This window comes from Strix uralensis, chromosome 20 (assembly GCF_047716275.1).
Source record: "Strix uralensis isolate ZFMK-TIS-50842 chromosome 20, bStrUra1, whole genome shotgun sequence".
Taxonomy (NCBI): Eukaryota; Metazoa; Chordata; class Aves; order Strigiformes; family Strigidae; genus Strix; species Strix uralensis.
The window spans coordinates 4632896-4656941 of NC_133991.1; the positions used below are offsets into that span (position 1 = coordinate 4632896).

Consider the following 24046-nt stretch of genomic DNA (forward strand, 5'->3'; position numbering starts at 1 on the left):
TCTTGATAAAGCTGGGTTATCAGTACTGCTGTGACTGAACAGCAGTGATGTACTTAGAGGCCAAAGGTTGAGTGATGCAGGTTAGCAAGACAGAAGACGGAGGATGGGGCAAAGCTCCATCACCTTCCTGTGGCCCAGGCCTGATTAATCCCAGGAAAGGTAATGAAATCCAGTCTCCATGGCCATCTAGCACCAGATCCTTTGGCTGCAGCCATCCTCAAAGTGCTGTGGTCAGAATTTTAGTGATGTGAACGCTTGGCTCTGAAATAGAATTAAACCACTTTGACAGAAAAAAAAAAAATTTCTCTTGGAGTTTTTCCCCACCAAAGGCTGAATCTCATGATTGTCTGTGCTGTGGCTGCGCCTCACAGCCAGCACAGATGCTGCTGCTGCTCTCAGAGAGGGGTACATAGGCAAGTCATCAGGATTTTGGAATGTACACTTTGCTCACCACTTCAGATTATCATTGGAGAGGAGAGGAACAGGAGGCAGCAAGGAGCTGACCAGGCCTTTGCAGAGATTTGCAGGAGGAAGAGCAGGTACCGGCCATGCACAGGCAGAGCAGTAGCTCTTGTGCAGGACACAGAGCAAAAAGATGATGCTACAGATGATGTCAAAGATGATGCTACAAGCCTTATGACAGCTATCCACCTAGCACATGCTGGGTAAACAGCCCCCTTGTGCTCTGTTCTCACCTTCCAGCTAGGAATGGCTCAGTGCTTGATTGCTCCAGCAGTTCTGCGACTCCTGGAAGCCCCCTGCACCATCCTGAGAGACAGAGGAGCAGCAGAACAGCTCACAGCACCATGGCTGCACAGTACCAACCCACCATCCCAAGACTGCTCCCCTTCTCCATACACACATTTTTGCAGGAATAAGACTCATTTTGGAACTTCTCGGGCAAATATCAAACTCAGTTTGGTGCCCATTTTGCCCACGCTCGGTCGGCTTTGCTGCACATCTATCACAGTGACAGATGGCTATAGCTGAACAAGGCACAAAGAAGCTCCAGCAAACAAGCCCTGCATTCAGCTGAAAGGCTGCATCGGACCCCGGTGCTGACTAACTCTTTCATACTGCAGCACACGCGCCGACTGTGTTTGCCAACGCCTCTGTGCAAAGCCTGCAAGAGGAAGACAGGCCTCGGATTTTTTCCCTCGTTTTGGGTCTGGTTTTTTTTTTCCAGTGATAAAAATCAACTGGAAATAACTCCATGCCACACTGCAATTATAAATCCAACATAAACCACCTTGAGAGATTCACAACTGGTAGCTAAATAGTCACTTCACTGGAGTCCTTCAAGTTCATTTCTCACAGCTAGGTGCTAGGAGAAACACAGAAATAGGTCTAGGGAATAACTTCAAATTAAACAGCCAAACCTATAAACCTTACCCTGAAAGTTTCCTTTGCCAATTCACGCCTCCCTCTAGTGAACAGATATAAGGAGACTTCAGCATCTTTGATTTGGATACTAAATTTAAAAAATCAGTCTTTCTAGTATTAAAACCCAAACACAGAAAAGTGCAATTCAAACATTTATGTCCACATCTAGGGCCAAGTCCTCAGCCGAGGAAGAGCAGTGCCACTCCACTCCCTACAGTGCTGTATTACACCAAAGGATCTGGAACTTAGCCCATGATCTCATGCAGTGACTGGCCCCTCAAACAAGACCTTGCACATGTGCAAAAAAACATGCTGAAACTATGGCTTTCACAATACTGTTCAAGGAAAGAATTTACAGAGTGGGAGAGATGATACATACACTATCAGTCACTGGAAGAAGAGAAAGCTCAGCTGAAGAAATTCATGAGCAAGGCAGAGCCCCTGATGTGCAGTAATGGAGCAGAGTCAGGGTCTGTGCATGGAAGTCCTGTGCAGAGGTTGTGCCTGAACCACCCTTTCAACGGAGGGTGGATATGAGACAAGGACACGTGCCCCAGCACAACAGAAACTTCAGAGACGGGGTTTTTTGTTTGTTTTGTTTAAATAACTAATACTTCTGCATTACTCTGACAAGAGACAGCATTGTCTGGTGACCCTCATTTTTGCAGTATCATCATCACAGACTACTTTGCCATAGCATGCTAAAGCAAATTTTGTCCAATATTATCCCTTATACTAAAAATGTTGTCTGACAGGTACAAGGCTTTCCTGCTTCTCCCAAACATCACATATTTTTGGGATTGAAACATACAGCAAAGTAGCCAGGCATGTGGGCAGTGGCCTGAACTATTATGTAACAAGAGGTTGACAGATCTTGAGAAGCAACAAGTGATATTCTCAAATGAAAGTGTAATATACTGAATGTACAAGTGATTGATAGGATATACATCATCCTGATGTTTTTTCCTAGAACCAAGAGGAAAGCCTTTTTTAGCAAAGTGAAAAATATTATGTACAAAACTTGCACCTTGAATATTTAAGTTATACCTAATAAAAAACATCCCAGCAGTCAAAGAACTCAGAGAAATGAGTCCTAAGCAAAACACAACTCAAGCGTGTTATACAGACTGCCAATGTGCAGTATAGTTAACTTATGTATACACTGGATATACATCAACAGACAGCAAAGTTTATGTATGTATGTCTAGATAAGTCATTATTCAAATCCCAGTGCTTGAAATGATTCTATTCAAACAAAGGCACTAATTTGAGGTAATCAGCACAGGACAAATCACCTTAAGTGCCTGGTTCTTACTCTTGCATTATCACAGGCCAGAAGCAATGGCTACAGGACAGTGTTTAAGAAGGTCATGGGCAAGATTCCCATCTGCCTAATTATTACCAGCTCTTCAAATTTTAGTGTCTGTACAGGTATGCATATGCAAACAAGTCAGTCAGGAAGCAGCACCTCTCTCTGTCAGCCCTTAACACCAGAGGATCCATCTGTCTCCCACCTGCTCCACAACCTGCCTGGTTTGTGCGTTAGTTGGGAGAGGGAGGCCATTTACTCACCCCATTACACTTGTTTTGATCCATGCTCGTAATCAATCTATGTACAGAGGGGAATTTCACATCCTACTGAACACTGGCACCACTAGGCCTTTGCCTTTAAGCCAGGTAATCACCCAGGTCAGCTCGTGCTCCTGCCAAATCAAGACCTTACCTTCTTTTGAACCAGTGGTGACAGCAGCTGCAGTGGTCCCCGATGTCCGTCCCACTGGGCTGGAGTGCTTCCCAGCCCTGCCGGGGATTTTAAGTCCACTTGGCTTCAGCATGTTTGCTGTCTCCTGTATCTCAGGCTCGTATTGCCAGTGTCTCAAAGAGCTGTCTTGGTATCACTGTTCAGGCTTCTCGATGATGGACCTCTTCTTCCATTGTCACAGACCTGGGAGAGAAGAGTACAAAGAAATCAGATAGAGAATGGGTGGGAGAGCACCCAACAGGCTCCCAGAAAGCACTGCCCAGCTCCCTCCTCACATCCCTATGATAGTCAGGATCTTTCATTTCTTCTCCTGAAAAACAAGGGTGATCATTTCCTTCAACTCCCATCTTAATGTTACATTCTTTTCCTCAATCTCAGAGTCTCACTTTAAACCTGGAGTCCTGGACCAAAGCTGAAACCTCCTAGAATCACCAAACAAGAATTTAAATTCAGTTTGGAATTGGAGTGACTGAAATTGTTGACTGGTTTTAATGTTTAAAGTCTCAGTTCATGCATCAGCCAAGACCCAGTTCTGTTGTCAGAGCCCTTACCAAAGGCACACTAACAACCCTCAGAACTAGGGCTTTGGTGCATGGCCCCCATTTTCACAAGACTTCAGGGCAGTCTCTCCAAATTGAGAGGAAGAGGACAGCCAGTGTCCAAGATGGGACTTTCAGCTCCTTTCCTTAAGAACAAATCCAAAACCTGGTTACAGAAAAAGGGCATCTGAGCCCATGGATTTGCAGGAAGACTGAAAAAAACCTTCCCAAGACCTAAGCATGACTACCAAACTACTCATTAGTGAAGTCACATAACCCTTCCCCATGCCATTCCCTTCTCAGTAGGCAAATGGAATAAAACCTCCAAATTCCTTGCAAGGATGTGGCATTAACAAGCACACAACTCTTCAAGCAAAAAGTTTTGTGACAAGAAAAGAAAAATAAAGGAAATGACTAAGCTGCTTTAAAAAAATGCAAAAACATTCCCAATGGATAAAGAAAAACAATCAAAAAATTGAGACTATCAGCCGAAAGGAAGCTAAGGCTGGCTGACTGAGGAGGCTGGGATGCGGAGGGAAGAAGGTGGCAGCAGAGTGAGCCAGGGACAACGGCGACATAACAGCAAAGGGAATTGCAAGGAGAGCAAACCAATGATCAGCCAGAAGCAGGGGAACACCCAGACCTGCTTCCTGGGCCAAGGAAGGAGGCAGTCTGCTGCAGGCAGCACTCCGGAGAATTAACATAGCAAAGATTTACAGATGCTTCCAGGGGGGAATTGCAATAGCAGGGACGGGAAGTGATTAAGGCATGAGTAAGGATTTCAACACAGGCTGGGTCAGAGCAAGGGGAGGGCTGGCAGAGCTCCAGGGAAAGCTGCAAGCAGAGACAGAGGAGGAAAAACCGCAAGGAGAATTCCAAAACTGTATTCCTGAGGGCTCACAAATATCTAAGACACCAAAGAGTGTTTCAGCAGTAAGAGTCACTCATCCCACACCAGCTTAGAGAGACAAAGAAAGGAGGGATCAACAGAGACAGCCTGGGAAGGGAAGTGAAAACCTGAGTGAAAATCCAAGAGATCAAGCCCTGTCTCTTCCCCGTGTCCCCCACAAAGGGTGTTCAACACCGGGGTGGCTTCAGACACCCGCAGACAACACCAACTGGGGAGTATTTAGCTTACACAGAAGTCAGGGCTCCTTGAGAAGTGGGATGCTCAGACTGCATCACCAGCAGCAGGAACAATGGACAAGAGCAAGCAGTTCTTGTTAAGGAAGAGAGAAAACAGCCTTCCTGCGACAGAGCCAGCGAGGACCAGACACTGGACCAGACACTGTCACAGAGCTGGACAGGAGGCTGCAGTTTCCAGCTCTATTTAGCATAAAATAGGAAGACAAGTAACAGAATCTGGAGGTGAGAAACATTGATCAGTCTGGTTCGTCCTATCTGTCAAAACATCAGACACCTCCCTCCCACCCACTCCATCTCATATGACACATTTTGCCCAGGGCTAGCTTTGATTTTACAAAGCAACTCGGTTTCTAGCACTTCTGCTGGCAGGTGATGTGCTCTACCAAGAGATCCCACCCCATCTCCATCACCTTCAACCTGAAGGTTTGCGCTCTTCACAATATGCCCTTACTCCTAGATTTACACATCTCATCGCCCGGTCCTACCTTCTGGCTACAAGGTTTGATACTATACATGCGATTAAGCAAGCTGGGGATGCTGGTTCTTCCAGACAGAACATGATGGCTGGTTGAACCCACAATCAGGAATGGGGGTGGAAGAAGGATAAAAGGACACAGGGAAAGGATAAAACAGTGGCAGAGAAGAATTTAAGCAGGAAAGGGAGCCAGAAGAATAAAAAGATTTCACAGTTTTTCAGGCCTCTGTTAGAGGGAATCTCTGGATCCCTAACTTTGCAGTCAGAACCACATAAACTTTGGGGAGACGGTGAATTTAGTCTGTTCCTCTGTTTTGCTGCTCATCTATGAAAAGACAGGGAACTTCATTTCATTCTCCCTCCTCTACTCATTACCCCTGAAGATCAGCTGGCCACACAAGTCACAGGATATTGTGATATTCTGCTCCTTCTCAGGATGACTGGATTTTATTTTTATGCAGGGGGAGAGAAATAAGAGGAAGTGCATTCCCATTGCATAAAGATTTCTGTCAGAAACCTTTATGCAAACACATTTGCATTCACATACTAATGCTGAAAAACAAATGAACTCCACAGGCTACTAATTGAGCTACCCGCTGAACAGATAGCTTCTTTTATCCTGAAATAGTTACCACGACTTGGTCATGGCCATGCTCACTGGGGTCTCCACGCCATACACCAGATTCAAAAACTTCAAAACAAGTGTCACCCTGCATCACAGCCAGACACCCCCCGCCCAGCTAGGCCCGCTGCGTGCCGGTTCACAGGGCAGTCTGACAGGGGCTAATTCACCTATCTAAAGTGCCATTCTCATCAACGCCAGCTGCAGACTGATCAAAGCCAGGACGCAGGGACAACTGCTTTCGTGTGTACCTGCACACTCATTATCACACAGGGAAACGAGGATGAACTTGAGTAAATTTTACTATAAATGCAGCTTGTTAGAAATACATTGTTAAAAATAAATATCTTTTGAAGGGGACTATGCCTGCTGCTAGGGACAGATACTCCTCCTCTGTCACTAGTTTATTACCCACTTCAACATAAAAATATATGAGCAGATTTTTAGAAAGCTCTGAATGCTTCCTAATGAAGAATGAATGAATGAAGAGCGCAGAGCTCTTCCGAATTACACCATTAGGTCATCTTCATCACCCGGAACAACACTGCCCTGAGCCATCCAAGTCCCACATTAGCTCCCAGCCGAGTGATGCAGCTTTTGTGCTGCAGAAATATCCCCAACCTGGGACATAGGCCAGTATCTCCACAGTGCACTGCCCTGCTCCATTAGAGATAACAACTTGCCCTGAGCTCCTGTATTTGTACCCTCAGCATCCCAACAGGCTCTATTAACAGAGCCCTTCTGAAAAATCTGTTTCCAGCAGTAGATGCTGAACACAGGCAAATATGATGACGTATGTGGCGTAAGAAACACGAGCTATTTTCTCTTTCCTACTCCCTGTATTACCTGCACAAGCTGTAAGCTTTGTCTTCCCATATAACTTCATGGAAATGTGACTTTCTCCAGACACACTGCAAAAAAACCCATCTGTCCCTGTGGATACTCTGGGGCCACCAGCTCTGTTTATTTTGTTTTTCTTCCTTTTCCAAGATGACACAGATTACAAGGATTTTCTACATCTCCGCTAGATTCTTCCTGCAGTCTTTTCATACTGGGATGAATGGTTTTGTCTGTTCCCACAACCAAGAAAAGCATCCCAGGAATGCACAATATGAAAGCCTGCTTCAAATGACCAAAATATTCTGTTCTCCATCTTTTCATCAGAAAAGGGGACAGCTGGATCTGAGTCACCTAGGCTCAGATTCAAAAAAGGGGAAAACTTCTCAACTAAGCACAAATGTACATCCAAAAAACACCTTTCACGAGGAGCAATATATCTGAATACGCAAGTCTCCGCAACGCTGGCCAGGCATCAGAACAGCACACATTAAAAACAGAGAAACAATTGGAGGTGCTTCAACTTCAATTATTTCTCAAATGTGGTAGAGGAATAACACAAAACAAGGGTTGGACGCAAAAGCCCATTCAAATGAACATAAGCAACAAAGACTCCCAGATTCAGCACCCTCCCCAGAAGAAAGCCCTTGTGGGTATATGCCGATCTAAGGTTCTGTTCACCTCGACATATTGAGTGAAACAACTGCAAGACACAAGAACAGGTTTCCAAACACCAGATTGAGTTGGCCTGAATCCCATCCTGTGCCTGGTGCTTCCTTCTGGATGGATCTAGATGCATGAGGTGTTTACCCAACACAAAACCCTAGGCAAGGCACAGGGATTTTGTTCCGAATGCAGACCCAAGTGGAATTTAGACCAGCTGAACACTGCTGTAACAGTTGGGTATATACAGTATTTTGTGGGGAAATAACTCCTTATCTCTTAAAATTAAATATACAGCCGAAAAAGTGAGTACCAAAATTTAGGTTTCTAGTTTTCCAGATTTGGAAATCCACATGTAAGAAATTAAATTTGAAGTTTTCAGTCAGTCATGCATGGACCTTTTCAGGACAAAGGCCCATAAAAAATGGTAAAGAACAGTATCTAGTTATCAGACTGAAGGAAATCAAGGTTACCATGTTGTATTGAAGGTTAATGATAAAGACAATGCAGAGAAGCAGTAAAACACTTTTTTTTTTAAACAATCTTGACTCATGCAAATGATCAGTGACTTCAAAGACAACTATCTGGACAGGGAAAGGTTTGCACAATAAAGTCTGCTTTTACCTACTGCCATCTAAGATAATCTTTTGAGAAGCAATTGTACCATTATTTAAAACACTATGCCACCTTTCCTCAAGTTCATACTAAGGATGAGGAACACCAAGGGTTGGGATGCAGCCCTGTGGCAGCAAGTCTGCAAGCAGTTTCAGCCATTTTCAAGGCTATCATAAGATGTGGTGGTGTGGCTGAATCTGCACAAAGACTCTTGAATTAGTAATAAAGTCACAGCTTGGAAAGACCAGGAATTCTGCCTGCAGCTGCTCTGACAATGTAATAACAGCGACTCCATATGGAATAATGGAAAGTGCATTTTACGCCTGCAAGGTAAATCCCCATCCTCTACAGGAAAGAGAAACAATCCTACATGGCTGTCACACAATGTGTAGCTGGGGAAAGTCCAACAGCACTTTGCTTTTGACAAATCCTTCGCATGCATGTTCAGGAGGGTTAAACATAAAAGCAGGAATTTAATTTTCTACCCATGTTCTGTCTTTGTATTTCAGAAAGAGTACGGAGCCTTGAAGAGGTTTCTGGGTTTGGTCCCCCGGCCTCTGTCATTCAAGAACCTCTGGGACTCTGGACAAGAGTGGACCTGCCTTAGCAGAGCCCAAGAACAACCCCTACTCCCCATGAGACCCACAACTGACTGTTCCAGCAATTCATTCTCACACATGTCGCACTCCCCATGCAGAATCTCCCACTGAAAACAGCATTACTGCTTGCAGAAGATTTCAGTGTCAGCCACTGTAAATGCTGAAAACAATCCCTGAAGCCCAGCATCTCCCTGAGAACAAACTGCTAGAGAAGAATTGGGTCCACTGATCGCTGGAGGAGCTCTTCACTCACTTCAACAATAAGCATACAGAATAAAGGCAAAAAGCTTTCAGTGCCACCTCTCTTACTCATCTACTAGGTCTTACACAAACCCCTTACTGGCCTAAAGACACTGATATATATTTTTTTTAAAGTTATGTAAAGTTATTTCATTCCTCGTTTCTGAGCATTTGGTTGCATCCACTTCATATTTCCAAAGTGCTTTTCTGCACTTTCCCCACCCCCAGGAAAATGAGATTTTCAAGCAAGAAAGCTGCATCTGCTAGAGTCGTTACTCTAGGATACATTACTGCCCAACTGACTGCATGCCAGAGGCAAGGACAGGTAAAGATTTGGTGCCCCAAGGTCACAACCCCACAACACTGGTCATGCTGCGAAGACGGGCTAGGGATTTTAAGAACAGAATTTTGCCTTTAAAACAAAATCCAAAGGCCTGACTCAAACCACAGAGTCTTCTGCGAAAGGGGCAGGAAATGAATCTGATCAACACAGAGACAGGATCTGATAAAGCCAAACTGCAATTTTGCTAATAGAGACAGAGATTATGCTGGGAAGAAAGGGCAATTTTATCTTTTAATTCCTTAAGATGTTCCATCCGATCTGAGGTAATCATACCATTGCCTTCTCACTTCTCCGATTAGTTACTCCTTCCAACAAGCAATCAGAAACCCATTTCTGAAGTGCATGGCAGATTAGGATTAAATCCTTTCATTTAATTGAAGTATAGAGGAAATAAGAGACATTTTTAATTAAGGTCAGACTACTCTCCCAAGAAAAGCTCTCCTCTTCCCATAGAGGGAATGGAGGTAGAATACTGCAGGAATGAAATAAATGAGAGTATTGCCTTCAGATACACACAGGGAGAACCAGGGGATCCCGGTATATTCTGTCAGCCATCAGGTTTCTTCTCCCTTGCAGTTGAGGAATTCACAGAGGTTCTTCAGCCATAAAGCTCTGTTGTCACTATGTAGTCTCCCTCACGTCTGAAAGGTTGTTAACTCTCTAAAATAGCCTGTCTTTAGTCTTCTCTCTCACTCAAGTTTTGTAATAATTAGCACAGAATGCAAAGGAAAAGCCCAGAGGCCTTTCATTTAAGAACTGAGATATTTTTTAATCTAGTTTTAGCCACCACCATGTCAGACTAATCACCCTGTGATTTACTTATAAAACAATGGTTACTAAAGGAGGAATGTGCAAAAACATGCCATTGCACTAACTAAAAACCACAATGCAAAACCTGAGGCAAAGTGGGGAAAAAAACCAAAGGATATTCAAGGAAGTCATCATACACAAACTGGGGAGTTAATTACGGGCTTGCTGATGAGCTCACGCTCCCCATGCTGGCAAAATGCCTGCTGAAGACTGACACAGTAGACAGCAACAATTCTGCACTAATTGCAGAGCAAAACTATCTCTGATTTGTGGGAAAAATCCTTGGGATGGTCTTGGATCTACACGGGTTTCTGCTCCCCAGAGTTAAGCCCAGGGGGCAGGGCACAGAAATATATAGGGGCCACAATTGCATGGCTCACATGGGAAGGGATCAGAATATACACAGAGAGCAGAACTGCTGTCCTCCAGATCAGTTCAGACTTGATCCAGTGGCTACTCAATTCCACAAAAAGGTTTCTTTACAATTCAAGGAGCTTTGACAAAATCCAAGTTTCCTATTCACAGAAAGGGTTATTTGTCATAAGCAGTATCTGGAAAAGAAACATGAAGAGAACAGGCAAAGTGCAGGGAAGACAATGATACCTGATAAACATATTCCATTACAATGGCTTGGTATTTTACTATTGGAGAAACAATTTGTTTAATTAAATATGAGCTATACAATAACTCAGTCATGCTACGCACCCTGTGCAGAGCTGCAGAAGAATCTGAACTTTGGGAATTTCCTGGCTTTTGACTGCTTGATTTAATGTAGCATTAAAATTCAACCTGGCACTTAATCTGTTATTCACTAGAGCTCAGGTTAACATATAGATTTTTATTTGTGCACTTATGTAATCTAACCTCTGCCCTGGACTTTGATTATGAAACAAAAACACTACCCAGGTCCCTCCCAGCCTGACTTTCTTCCCCCCTTTTACACCTGCAATGAAGAATTCTCTGCAGGCCAGCCTTGGTTTGTAGACTGTAACTGAAAGGCTGAAGCAACAAAGAGCTGAAAACAGGAAAACAACTGGTCTTGTAAGTTTTTCCTCTTTGCACATTTAAGTTTTTTGAAACTAGGCATTTTGTTTTCATTTTCAGTGCAGTGTTATGACAGCCTGTCTGATGGTAGTGCAGTTGTACCAGTTTAAACTTGCAGATGATATGGTTAAAAGCAAAGAAAATAGGAATGGAATGCAACGTTTCTGGTGTAACAGAAGATACCTTGGGACACACTGAGCTTGCCACTGAAGCCCCCACTGCGCTCCACTAGTGCTGCTACACACACCTCCAAGCACACTTGTAAAAGACATCATATTAACACAGTCACACATTTAATACAATTTGGTATGCAGTGGAGACCTGGCCATTATAGCAGGAACAAGAGCAAAGCCTTGCCCTGGGCCACTGGTACTGTAGGTGTTATGTAGAGGGCAGAAGAACCCCAATGCAAACAATGTCACATTAAGGAAAAAATTGATCCTGCCTCTCCACAAGCTGCTGAAACTTCAGGCAGGGATGCAGGACAGGAAGGGCCTACCCTGCACCTGATGCAATCCTTTTGTTTAGTTATAAAACCACAAGATTTTTCATTCCTGCAGCTCAGCAGTGTTAGTTTCAGCCTCCGCTGGCTGGCAACCTCCTCACCAGTTGCCAGCCCAGATTTATTCAAGCCAGCCTTCTGCCTACATACCTACTCTGCCCTTTGCACAACTCTGACACTCTCCCATTGTGGCCAGCCCCCATGAGACAGCTTTGCCCTTTCACCACCTTCACTATGTCATTCTGAACAAGCAGTGCTCTCCTTTGAGAGGTCCTGAGATACGAGACTCACTGTTTCCTGGTTGATCTTAGGAGACCTTCTCTAAACCTCCATCATTGAATTCAGTCTCATTTAGACATGGCCAATCCAAAATGCACGCAACATCCCAGGCTATGTCTCACCAGGCCTTGGACAAACTCTATGCTAAATACTGCGAGCTAACATCATCTCGTTCCTCCAAACAAAGCAACTGTTCCCAAAAGCTGGAAGAATAACTAACCCACCTTCACACTCTGACTGCTAAGAGTAAGCTGAGATACAAGAGGAGGTAAGCTGAACAGCAAATACAGACCATCATCTCACAGTGGAAATGCAGCACTGACAGGCAGTACTCCTGCTTTCTTCTTCCACAGCAGCCAGTAATCTCCTTGCCACATAAAGAGGGATGATGATGGTACCAAGCTTGCGAACAGAAGTGTGGTAGACCAGGAAGGTTACACCACCAGTACCTATCAAAAGGTCCGAGATCACCAAACCGAAGATGCTAGGGAGGAGCGAGCCCACTCTCTCTCCAGAGCACCAAGGTACCGTGTAAGCCCCATCCCCTCTACCCACACTCAAGCATCCTGCTTCCCATCGCTGCGCTGGCGCCAGCAGAGCAATGCTGGACGCAGTTATTCCCTGGAGCACCCTCCTCCTCCTCCTCCCTGGGGATTCACCACCCTGCACTCAGCCTCCCACTTAAGCAGCTGACCTCTGGACTACATGCATTAATTGCTGCTTTCTCCCCAGCCTCTACAAACACTGCGACTTCCCCCAGACCTCAGCTGACACCGACATACCTACACAGCTCCCACCAGAACCACGTGCTGGGCTGGCCAAAACGAGAGAGGCTGTCACAGCACAGGCTGCACGTATCTGGGAAAGGCTGTCAATCCCTGTCTCCTTCAGCAGCAACAGAGACCTTGCAAGAGCTGTACTGCTCCACAGCCTGGTTTTAATCAGCATTTCTATCTATACACTACCGTGCCATTGGGAAGCACACATACAGCAGTGCTTGACGTATAGATGCCAGCAGCCAAAAGGAACAGATCTGGCTAGATGGATCAGTGCTAAAAATGGGATTTAACGTTTCATATCTCTGGAGATAAGAGTGATGCTGACAGGGTGAATCCAGCCTGCATGCAGGTAGGCAGGACAGATGGATCAGCCCACCACTCTCATGAAGTATCACAGCACTACATGTTCTAGTCAGAGCTTTACAGAGCCACCACGTGTCCCTAGCTGCTCCTTCATTTCTCACAGAAACGGGTTGGTTTTATACTGCAAGTGTTGTTAATCTCTCCGCCAATGCAGGCAAGACCACAATTATGTTTTTGTAGAGATCAAGATATAATCTAATCTAGCCAATCAAGTATAGAGTGGTTACAAACAGCAGCTCAAGCACATTACAATGCAGAGCGCTGGCACGATGTCGCCAATGCAGACTGGTCTTGTTTCAACCAAAGAGGAAGAGCAAAAACCAAGTTGTCACTTCTAACAATGGCAATCAATGTTTCTGGCACTCTAAGGCAGAGTATATCATAGCACTCCACAAGCCTGAACCATATGATTCCCAAAAGCATCATTTGACTTTGATATTTCCATGTCAGTGTGCTGGAAGTGTTCCCACACCTTCCTACCATCTAGCCAATGTGCTTCGAGTGGGGATTCAGAGAGAAAAAAGGAAAAAAAAAAAGCTTGCAGATGCTTCAGAGACATCAAGAGTAAGCTCACAGGTGGCACTGCTTACTGCCAGTATCACTTATGAGAAACATATATACAAATATACATACAAATGTAAATTTTTCCTACGGAGGAGAGATTTAGCAAGTTCAGAAAGCTACTTCATAGATCCCAGTAAAAGCCTACGTAAATGAATGTGTAAAATATGAACTGGGTAAGGCAAAACAGCTTCCTCTGCCTCAGCAGCATATTCCACACAAGCCTGCCTTTTTGTGCCATGTTGTCCATCATTAAATCTCCATTAGGAATGGCTGGCAGATTGGTCATCAGCTAAAGCATCCCAAATGTACCAGCTGGGAAACAGAAGTCCAGAGGAAAAAAAAGCACTTATTCAAGGTTGCAGACTGACCTACTCCAGTTTGCATAGTAAGGTTCTCAGTTATAAAACAAATGGCTATATGCTAATTATAGCTAAGGAGCAGACTTTAATCACCAGGATAGGCTTCAGGCAGAGGGGCTGACAGGAGCCACTGAGGAAGTATAGCACACAATAAATATATGACAGCCAAATATGAGGCTAAAAAGTCCATTAAATACATCTCATGACATAAGCGCCTCTCCACATCTTCCAGGAGAGGCCTCTTTCTAGGGAGGTTTGTTCCCCAGCCGGGACAGCCTCTGCATCCAGTGGACACACTTGCAGGTCATGAACGGGTGTACTTGCAAAGGATGGGAAAGTGCTGTTTGTTTCGACAGCCAGCTGCTTTTTGCTCCTGTCAGGATTACTGAAAAGTTTCCAGCACTAATTGGCGGACACAGAATTTTTCAGAGCATGATGCAATAAATAAAGGGGGGGAGGAATATGTCAAAGGAAGAAAAAGAACAGACCAGCCAGAGAAAGCCTTTGTTAGTGACTATGCCAGAAGCTGGTGCCTTGGTTTGGAAACCTTCCTCTGCCTCTCCAGAGGATGTGCTGCAAAAGAAGTTCCTGCTGCAAAAGAAATTGTGCTGGGTTTGTCAATGAAACACCTTTGTACAGTAACAGGGTGACAATGACAACAAACAAAACAATGGGGAAGACACATACTATGAAGTTCTAACTACAACATTAGTTCAAACTGAGCTAGTCTGTCCAGAGAGGATGTAGAAACTCCCCCACTGCCCACACTATCCTTTAAAAGACAAAACAAAAACAAGATCTTCAAACCTCTGCCTTGAATGGCAGAGATGAAGACAGACTCAGCCTGGAACAGGCAGATGGACCTCTCGAGGATTCTGCCACTCCAAATTGTTGTGAAGTCCTCTCACTGTAACCAATATCTATGCACCCTTTACTACACAAGGCAGGTTATTTACCAAAATAAAATAGGATTAATTTTGACCAAGAGCTCTGGCCCAAGCAATACAATTTTATTTACATTATCTTTTTAAAGGAACAGTGTGAGGGACCACAGGAGAGGGATTAAAAATCACCAAAAAGTGATTAAAGAGTTCCAAGACCCAAATATCCAACATCCACAGAGCATTTCATTGACAGACCTCAAAGGAGGTCAGAACTGCATCACCCATTTTGTACCTGGGAGAAACAGAACAGAGAGAAAAAGCTTCTTCCTAAGATTACTCAAAAAACAGTGTCAGAGATTAATAGTTGCCAGGGATAGAATTAGGCACTACTATCTCTCTGAATATCCAACACATCAAAGGACATGGGAAATCTTTCTGAAGTGTTTACTTTATAGACACAGAGTATAAATACTTTTCAAAAATAATCATTTGGCTTTCCCAGGCACAAATGGAGTTATCAAGGGAGTCAGAGTTCAGAACATCAACTCTCAAAATAAACCAAACAAACTCCAGATTCCCTTTGTGCTTCAGCACAGACAGGGATGGGGAGATGGGAACTTCACAGCTGGCTCAGAATCTGCAGCAGGGCATTTCGCTAGTCTGTGCCACATTTCTCTACAACTATCCAGGTGGTAAACATTAGCATAATAAAAATAAACCACTGAAAAGGAAGTACCACCTAATTTCAGTGCCAGTTCAAGCCAGCATCATTTTTTATTCCATCATACTGAAGTAAAAAAAATTTAAACTGCAACAATAAAATATGACAATGCTTGGTTTTATTTCTTCACACATTTTTCTTTGCTTATGCTGCATCTGAAACAACAATAGCTATTTTATATACACAGCTTCAGTCATTTAGAAGGAGATAACAAAACCCATGCCACTGCGTAGGAATGATTTCCAAAAAGTGCGATGCAGAAATATTGTGGGGGTTTTGTTTTGTTTTAAATGGGATTTCTTTGGGATTTTTTTTTTTCAGGAATAGCAGTAAGTATTAGTTTAAGGTGCCAGACTCAGAGTCACATGCAATGAAGTCATTTTTCCACTGGTAGCTACAGCAAGAACTACTGCACAATAATGTACGAGCAAGAAATTAAATCCAACTATGAGGAAAGTGAATTTGCTTTGTCCTGTTTAGCATCACAGTTCAGCAAAGTACAAATGACAAACACAGCGCACAGGGTCCTCTCAGCAGAGCAGGAGGAAATGCTCCGAGAGCATGGTGGTACTGCAGAAAGAGACTTTGTACATCAGTGCACTGACAGAATTCTGTGTTTCTCTGTCAGCATCAGGCATAGAGACAAGAGCTTTCAGGCAGGACAGAAAGGACGGCCGCATGGAGAAAGCAGGATTAGAGTAGGACTCAAGGAGACCAAGTCCAATTTCTTTCTCTAACCTGGGCTTCTGGAGTGACCTCGGACAGTTTGCTGTCTTTATTTGGCAGCTTACCTACCTTGGTTGTTTTAGAAAAGCGACCAGTAAAACAAAGCCCCACTCTTGCTGGGTTCTGACATCACCAGTACTATCAGCCAAGGTGCTCTCCCAAGCAAACAAAACCTGAAATTCTACTGTAAATATCACAAAAACAGCAATAAAAGAACAGCCAGAGGTTGTTGGCTGTCTTTAAACTCAACTACAGGCAGCAGAAAACAGGCTTTCTCACCCCACGTCAGCAGCTTCCTTGGTCGTTCTTGTGCCCAGACCCCTTGGGAGATGGAGGGGGAAATGGGTCATAAGGTATTTATAAAAGATATTTATGAAAAAATAGATCTCTCTATAAATACCTACAGATATCTCTAAAGAAGTGCATACCAGTGTCTAATGTAGGTTAGCAACAGGTCATGTTCAGGTCTAGCTACCTGTACCTGGGCTTTCCCAGAGCTTTGAAAGTATATAAACCTTGCCATGCACTGTACACACTCTGCAAAGTGGTACCGACACCATGTATCTGGGGGATAGAACTTGCTTTATCTATTGCCTCTTGTCCTCAGCAGAGTTATCACACACCCCCACACATCCTCCCACCCCCCCAAAAATATAGTCATTTCCCCTAGTTTCATGGATAGAGGAGGCATTTTGATAAAGAGCAACCTCAATCAGGAGGTGGAACCCATGCCCTTACCCATTTTAACCACCCAGCCACAGAGGGAAGAAGCACTGGCACACGTAACACAGCTGCATCCCTCGGCACTGGAAAATCCCCCTTTGGGTTCTTCTGCATTTCTTCTGCCACAGCAAAAGCACAAGTGGGGAGAAAGAGGAAACGTACCAGGAACTGCTACTTGCTGGAGTAAATTATGTCGGCTAAGGCTAGAGGCAGCAGAAAGCCAAGCAGAAGAGGAGCACGTACCAACCCTTGGCCTCAGTAGACAATCTAGTCCATACTTATCCTAAGAGCATCTCCTGAAACACACAGGTTTTCCCTTAATTGAAGGCAGGCCCCACACATGAGTGCTCCTGAGACGATAGACTGGTTCCAGCACAGCTTCCCTCTGACATGCCTATAATGGCTGGTGCTAACATTCTAACTTGTGGCTTGTCTCAGAGCTGAGCCTTTGAAGTCCTGTACTCTGAATGATTTCTGGCAGGCACAGCGACATCTTTTCATGAGCACACAGCTGTTTGATGCAGACTCTCTCCTTCCTAGCCCTGGCACGCTATAATAGCAGGCAGGTAATTTCTTAAAATGCCAGATCCCAGACCCATGTTTAAGAATGGGCAGCTGCACCATGTTTAAAGCATCACCTCCCCGGCAATGATGGGTCAGGACTAACCTGTGCTGGTTAAAGGGGCTCTCATAGAGCACCACTGGGTAGAGGAACGGTGGCAGGGCAGAGGCTAAGGCCTACAAGCCCGGTCAGGCACCCCAAATATGTTTCCATCCACACACAGGGCAATTCTTCTCAAATTGCAAGTCACCCTCAAGGAAATGCTTCTAGCCAACAGTAACAGATGGGCTGGTGAAACTTGACATCCAGTCCAGCAGGATGAGTTCCTGAGACAAGGTTTGTAGGCCTGTGAGACCGACGCTCAGCAGAGCAGCGAATAAGTCAGTGCTGACACAGTGCTTTGTCTCCCAGCACTTCCCAAACGCCGTTGCAGCCTGCCTCGACACCCTGGAAATAACAACGCATGCCTCTGCCTCCATCCCTGGATGCTTCCCCAAACAGACCGTTTGCTGTTTTGTACCAGGAGATGCAAGAGGCAGAGACCCGCTGGCTCTGCCCTGCCATTCACAGCCTGAGCTGTACGCGAGTGCCTGCAGCCCGACCCAGCGGGGCCTTCCTCAGCAGCACCTCTCCTTGCTACAGACAAAAAAAAAAAAAACATCAAATCCCGCAGTATGTGGTTAACATCGATATCTGGATCATTAAAGAACAAAAATCCAGAGAGGCGACTAAGCCCAGCAAGCAGTCCAGCTTCCCAGAGACAAAAGAAAATTTTCCTCCCGTTCCGAAGGCAAAACTCGCTCGGCACGGCGCGATCGATGCTGACACCCCCTCTGATCTCCATCTTCCCAGCATCGGGCCCTGCCCCTCCAGCTGCTCCCAGCCCCAGCCGTGCCGCGGGGGTGCCGGTGGGCGGCTGGGGGTGCAGCACCCCCGCGCTCCCACCCGAGCTCCCCCCCCCACCTCCCTCCCAGCCGGTGGGTGCCCGGTCCCGCCCGCCCCCCGGGGCTGCGAAGGCACAAAACGCGGCCCATAACGAGGACGGTGCCTCCCTCCCCCGGCCGAGGACAATGCTCCGCCGCGGCGAAGGAGACCGAGCGGCAGATCGCGGCGCTGACAGCGCCCAGACCCCGCTCCCTGCGGGCGTTCCCGCACCGGCTCCATCCGCCCCCTCCTTTGTTGCCGGCGCGCCGCGGGCTCTCAGGGCGCTCCCCCCCGCGCCCCCCCTTACCCTCTCGCAGCCCGCCGGGGAGCGGAGCGGGAGCCGCGGTGCCGCCGCGGGCTGCAGCCCCTGGCAGGCGGCCGCCGTGCCACTCCCTGCGCGGCGGCGGCGGGGCCGGGCGGGAAGGAGGGAGCGCGGCGGGCGGCCGGATTGGCGGAGGCGGATGCCGGGGCCGGCACCGCGGCTCCCGCCCTCGCTCCTCCCGGCCGCCGCCGCCGCCTGCGGGGGCACGGCCGGGCCCTGCGGCCCGCGCGAACAAAGGGGCCGGCCCGGGGCCGCCCCGCGCCGAAATCCTCCTGGTTGACGGGCCCCCGCGCCGCCGGAAGCCGGGCGGGAGGGTGGAAAGGCAGCGCGGAGGCTCCTCCTGGCTGCCCGCAGCCCTTCGCACTCATTTCTGGAAAAAAAAAAAAAAAAAAAAATCACCGCGAAGTTCACCTTTTCCTTGACGGAGATGCGGCCTCCCTCCCAGCTCTGTGTCTGATCTCTGGAAAGGAGTTCTCTAAGCACACCTGAATTTACATGGTAGCGAATTCGATTGATAAGAGAAGGGCAGGAGGAGGTGGAGGTGCTTCCTGCAAAAAAAAAGGAGAGAGCCCTAATTACCAGGGATTTTCTGGGGAACGCAGCAAAGAGAAAGCACCTGCAGCCTTGGGAACCCGTTGATTCCAAGCCAGGAAGGGTGGGCTGAGCTGATAATCATCACTTGGCCCTCACCACCTCTCTGCTGGTAACTCCCAGAGCTGTACCTGGGCTGACGTCAGATGGAGACACAACGGTGCAGGGTCATATCTAGTGCCTGTGCCCTGAAATTGCTTCTTTAATTCGGAGAGGAGTGGAGGAGTACAAGGGCCACAACGCTATTCAATGCACTTCACTAGCTCTACAGACACCCCGTCACACAGGGGGCAGCGTGTGAGATTTTGCACTCCAGACACTCCGGGGGAAGGCCCGGGGCTGGGCAGTAACACCTGGCAACAGCCCCAAAGTTTTGCTGTGACCCAGATCCGTACCCGGAGTGTGGGCCCAGGAAATGCAAGTGAAGGGGATGCAGGCAGTAAAGCAGAGAAGAACAAAGCTGAGGTCAACCGAGCATCATCCAGAATATGAGATCTGACAGCCCAGGCCTCAGCAAGACAATCCAGCCCCACGCATCCTCGTTTTCCATCTTGCAGAGGGGAAGCCAAAGCGAAGTGAAATGGCTGGTCCAAGTCAAAAATAGAAACTGAAGCACCTGACTCCAACGCCTCTGCTTCAACTGTTAGTTAGTTCACTGCCTTTCCCTGATATTTTCCCTACATCCAAGCTCAAGTCATTGCTTTGTGGTTCTGGATACAAGATTTTTTGTCTCCTCTCTAATCTGTGGTTGCCTAGGGAGACAGTATGTCACCAGGAGAAGAACTAGACAAGAAGGTGCTTACTGAATCAGGCTTGGACTCCAACAGAACGTCTCACTTCTCCGTCCAGCTTCACCCCTGCTTTGCCAGCTCTGCCAGTTTGTATCCTTAGGTCCAAGTTTCTTTCCTTATCAAAATGGTGATGGAGCAACGATGGTGACCTCCGTTTGCAAGTTCCAGACAGACTAACGAGAAGCGTTACATGCAGCCATGCATTTTGTAAGAAGGAGGAGTGTAAATTTAAAGCCGTTTTGAAAAAAAATCCTCTTTAATGTTTTCAGGTGCTTCAGGGTAGGATTTCAAATCTGGCATTGCTCAGAACTTAAACCTCATTTTTGATCAACTGCACAATTTTATGCTGTATCTTATATACACTAATTTGTTCTTATTAAAAAGACTTCCATATAAATGTTTAATTTACAGCCCTATGCCTACATTATGACAAAGAAGGTCAGCAAGTCTGGGGTTATATTTTGCTTGCCAATAGTCTGTGGTACACGCAGCAACTCAACGCCATTTCCCGTCTTCAGTCTCAAATTGTTGCAGGACGGGGCCCCAGGACTGACACGCTACGTTGCAAGCTGGCACGTTTCTCATTGCGTCTCCATTTCAGCAGCAGAAGTCTTGAATTTTACAAGTGCTTTTGTTTTCTTCTTTAGAACTCAGTGGTCCCAAGGGCTCTGTGTGCAAATAGTCATATATTGTAATGACTATTATATTTTATATTCCAGTAGTGACTCAAGGTGTCCTGCAACCCGAGGCCATTGTGCCTGGCACTGCACGCTCCCTGAAGAAGAGGCAGACCTGCACACCACAGGGCCAGGTTTCCCTCACGCTCCTGCGTTCTGCAATCTGGTGCAAAACCAAGAGGAGAATCGAGCCCAGTAAGATGAAGCTAGAAAAATTTCACAGGTCTTAAGTAATTTCCTTGAATCCTTTCAACAAATCTGCCTCTCTGACTAAACTTTCTCAAGGGAATTTCCAGGGAAAGAAGGAGGCCAGAGCTCTCGCAGTGAGATGGCCGAAGTACCCATAGACATGAATTTGTGTCTTTGCCATCAAGAGCTCTCCCACAAAGCTATCCCTCAGCTTTTGTTCTACCTGCTTTTCACAAACAAAGCTTCAGGATAAAAATAAATGTTGAAATTCCATCATTCTGCAGAGTGCCACTACTATTTCCCAATAACCATTTATTTATTATTTTATTTGCATGCAGGCAAACAACCCTGCACTGATGATCCCAGCTATGCGGAAGCACAGGAGACACTTAAGTTTAAACCTATGAATGTATGAGGACTTGTTAGTTTTACACAGGTGAGCAAAGCCATGACTTTCAATTAAACCATTACGTGTAGAAAGCTGGTATGCAATCGCTGACATTTCTGGACTATCATATTTGCCTGATAAACCTCTTGCTGTATACTACCCTCCTATTTTATGTGGTATGATATATATCTTGTTTTGAAAAGTGGCTTCTCACAGATAGCCAAAACTGTCTCCACTTGACTGATCCGTTATTCTGATTTGGTAAGTATTTGCATTAGCTATTGGGATCACTAAACAGCTTCACAGCAGTTTTCTTTTAAATTATCCTGAAGCATTACACAGACAAAGTAATGTAAAAACCAAGGAAATACTCACACAAGCATCTAGGGAAACAAAAAGAACAAACATTTTGTGTTTTGCTGTTATCTATATTGTTTGAATAAAGACAGCAGATAAGAAATGGCCAGTGTGTTCAAGTATCTCTCCATTTTATTACCCAGCGGCAGGAGATGAAGCACCTCTCCGCAAAGAGCTGATGAGACACTTGATTTGTCACGTACCAGTAGGTTACACTTCCTAAAGCCCTGATCCTGCACTTGTTCCCCAAAGGCAGCTACCTTTTAAAGACTGCAGAGAACATATATAGGCCACATGAAGTGGTGACAGCAGGATCCCAGAAGTCAGCAAAAGCACTAGAGTTGAATCCTTTCAGCCTTTTCCCTACCACGTGCCTATAAATCCCTACCAAATATATCCCTTTGCCCTGCCAACGTACTGTGGGAACTGAGTGGTGGCAGAAACAACTATATTTGAAAATACTGTGCAACTTCATTACTGTCAACTTACAGTTATGTGATTTCCATCATCTCAAAGATGCAGCCACAACAGAAGCCTAAGTTCTTACTATTCATTCAAGCTGATACTATAAATACCCTGCTGCATTTGGTGGCAAAGCACAAAATTCCAGCATTGGGGGGAGAAACAAGATTAAAGCAGTGACTTAAAGAAAAGCTGGTTTTTCCCTTTGATTACAGAGCTGCTGAAAGAACTTCTTATCTTGAAGATCAGTGACTGCTTTAGGCCTTACCCATTCTAGGCCAAGAGTAAAGTTCAAAAACTTCTTGTAAACAGTTTTTAAACTGTTAAGATCTTGCACAGTTGCAACGATTCAGCAAAGTGGCGTCATGTTTTCAGGCATTTGTTATCCAACCGAGAGCCACTGCAAAGCCTCTAATATCCAGCAGATTCTGTTGTATCTGCTTAGGTGAAAGAAACCTCTCATCTATCTTCAGACATCTATATCCGAGCCAACTGTCTAGACTTCCTATATAATGAGTGCAGAGAAACAGGCACTGGGGTGCAATTCCCCTTATTATTATTCCCAATATTGCAGAAACCTAAAATGAATTAACTGCTCTCTAACAACGTTCGCTTCCATCCGTGAATTATAGGGGTAGTAGAGAATTAGCCCAAATGAGATGTCTAAAGTTAAGTGATATGAATTCCACTCATTTTCCTTCCAGAAATGCTCAGCACAGCTGATGATGCTTATTTGGGTGCATGTAGATCAGACACGGGTGTTAGGTACGTTCTTGTCTGAAGGCCTGACTTTGTTCTGTTTCACTGAAAGAAATTAGACTGTTGGCTGGGATTCAACATGGGCAAGATCTGGCTCCGGGACCCTTCAGGGGAGCGCACATGGCTTGCACAGTGTGATGGAAAGTGCTCTGAAAGAAGGCTTTCTGCTTGGCTGACTGCTGTGCATTCCTACACACTTGTTAACATAAAAGAAAGTGTGGGTGGAAATATGTTGAAGGATCATGGCAGTTCTCATTAATTATGAAGATCAAGAGGAGCTCTTACTGCTTTTTTAGTGTATTTCCTATACTGAAATTAGTGCATTAACTGTTACTTAAACTTCAACAATCAGTATAATTCAATCATTAGCACACTCTGGTTCCTGTTGTTCTACATTTTTAAAGCAAACTACCTTGCGGCAGTAGCAATGATTCTGAGGAATGTGGGACAGCACTCCACACAAATGCAAAACAATAAAATAGACCACACTGCATGATCGAAGAAATAGTGTAATTTTTATCACTAAGACTGTTTCCTATCCATGAGCCCAAAGGCAAGTGGATTTTCAGAGAAATTCAGCATCCATTAAGTGGAGGCCTTCTGTCCTCTGATACCATGTTTGTTCAAATGACCTACACAAGATCACACTGGTAGGGGAAAATTTGGAATAGCTCTTTTTTTAAAGTCAGTAGATTATTGCCAATCTTTTATCTGAAGATGAAGCTCCTCTTTCCAGATTAAGTAAATGAGTCATGGAGATTAAAAATAACATATCTGTGATCATCCAGCTGAAACAGAACGAAATGTGGTTGTCAACATCTACATTTCAGTGTTGAACATCTACAACTAAGCGTGACCAAAAGAAAGTAATACAGGAAGATCAGATCATGGAGATATTGAAGGGAGATTTGGTGCTAATGAGTACAACATCATATTCATGAGCAAGGGGGGTGGTGGTGGGGAAACACAGCAAAAAATCAGAGGTTAAGTAGTGGATAAGCCATTCTAAGCAGCCCTCCCATTCCAGCACAGTACCACATATTTAT

General features: G+C 45.4%; 1 protein-coding gene across 5 annotated transcripts in view; it reads right to left on the reverse strand.

Annotated features, from left to right (window-relative positions):
- The window catches only part of CLIP2 (CAP-Gly domain containing linker protein 2), a 79992-nt gene extending 60685 nt beyond the window's left edge, over positions 1–19307 (reverse strand). For 3 of the 5 annotated variants that reach the window (XM_074890554.1, XM_074890553.1, XM_074890550.1), the window contains exons 1-2: positions 18772–18928; positions 3107–3328 (exon numbers count right to left, since the gene is read on the reverse strand). In XM_074890554.1, the coding sequence (XP_074746655.1) occupies positions 3107–3218 (112 nt within the window). In that variant the 5' untranslated portion in view covers positions 3219–3328; positions 18772–18928. Of the gene's footprint in view, positions 1–3106; positions 3329–17645; positions 17714–18771; positions 18929–19197 lie in introns of those variants that run through there. The other 2 variants (XM_074890551.1, XM_074890552.1) reach the window with 2 other exon arrangements.
- Positions 19308–24046: the final 4739 nt, after the last annotated feature.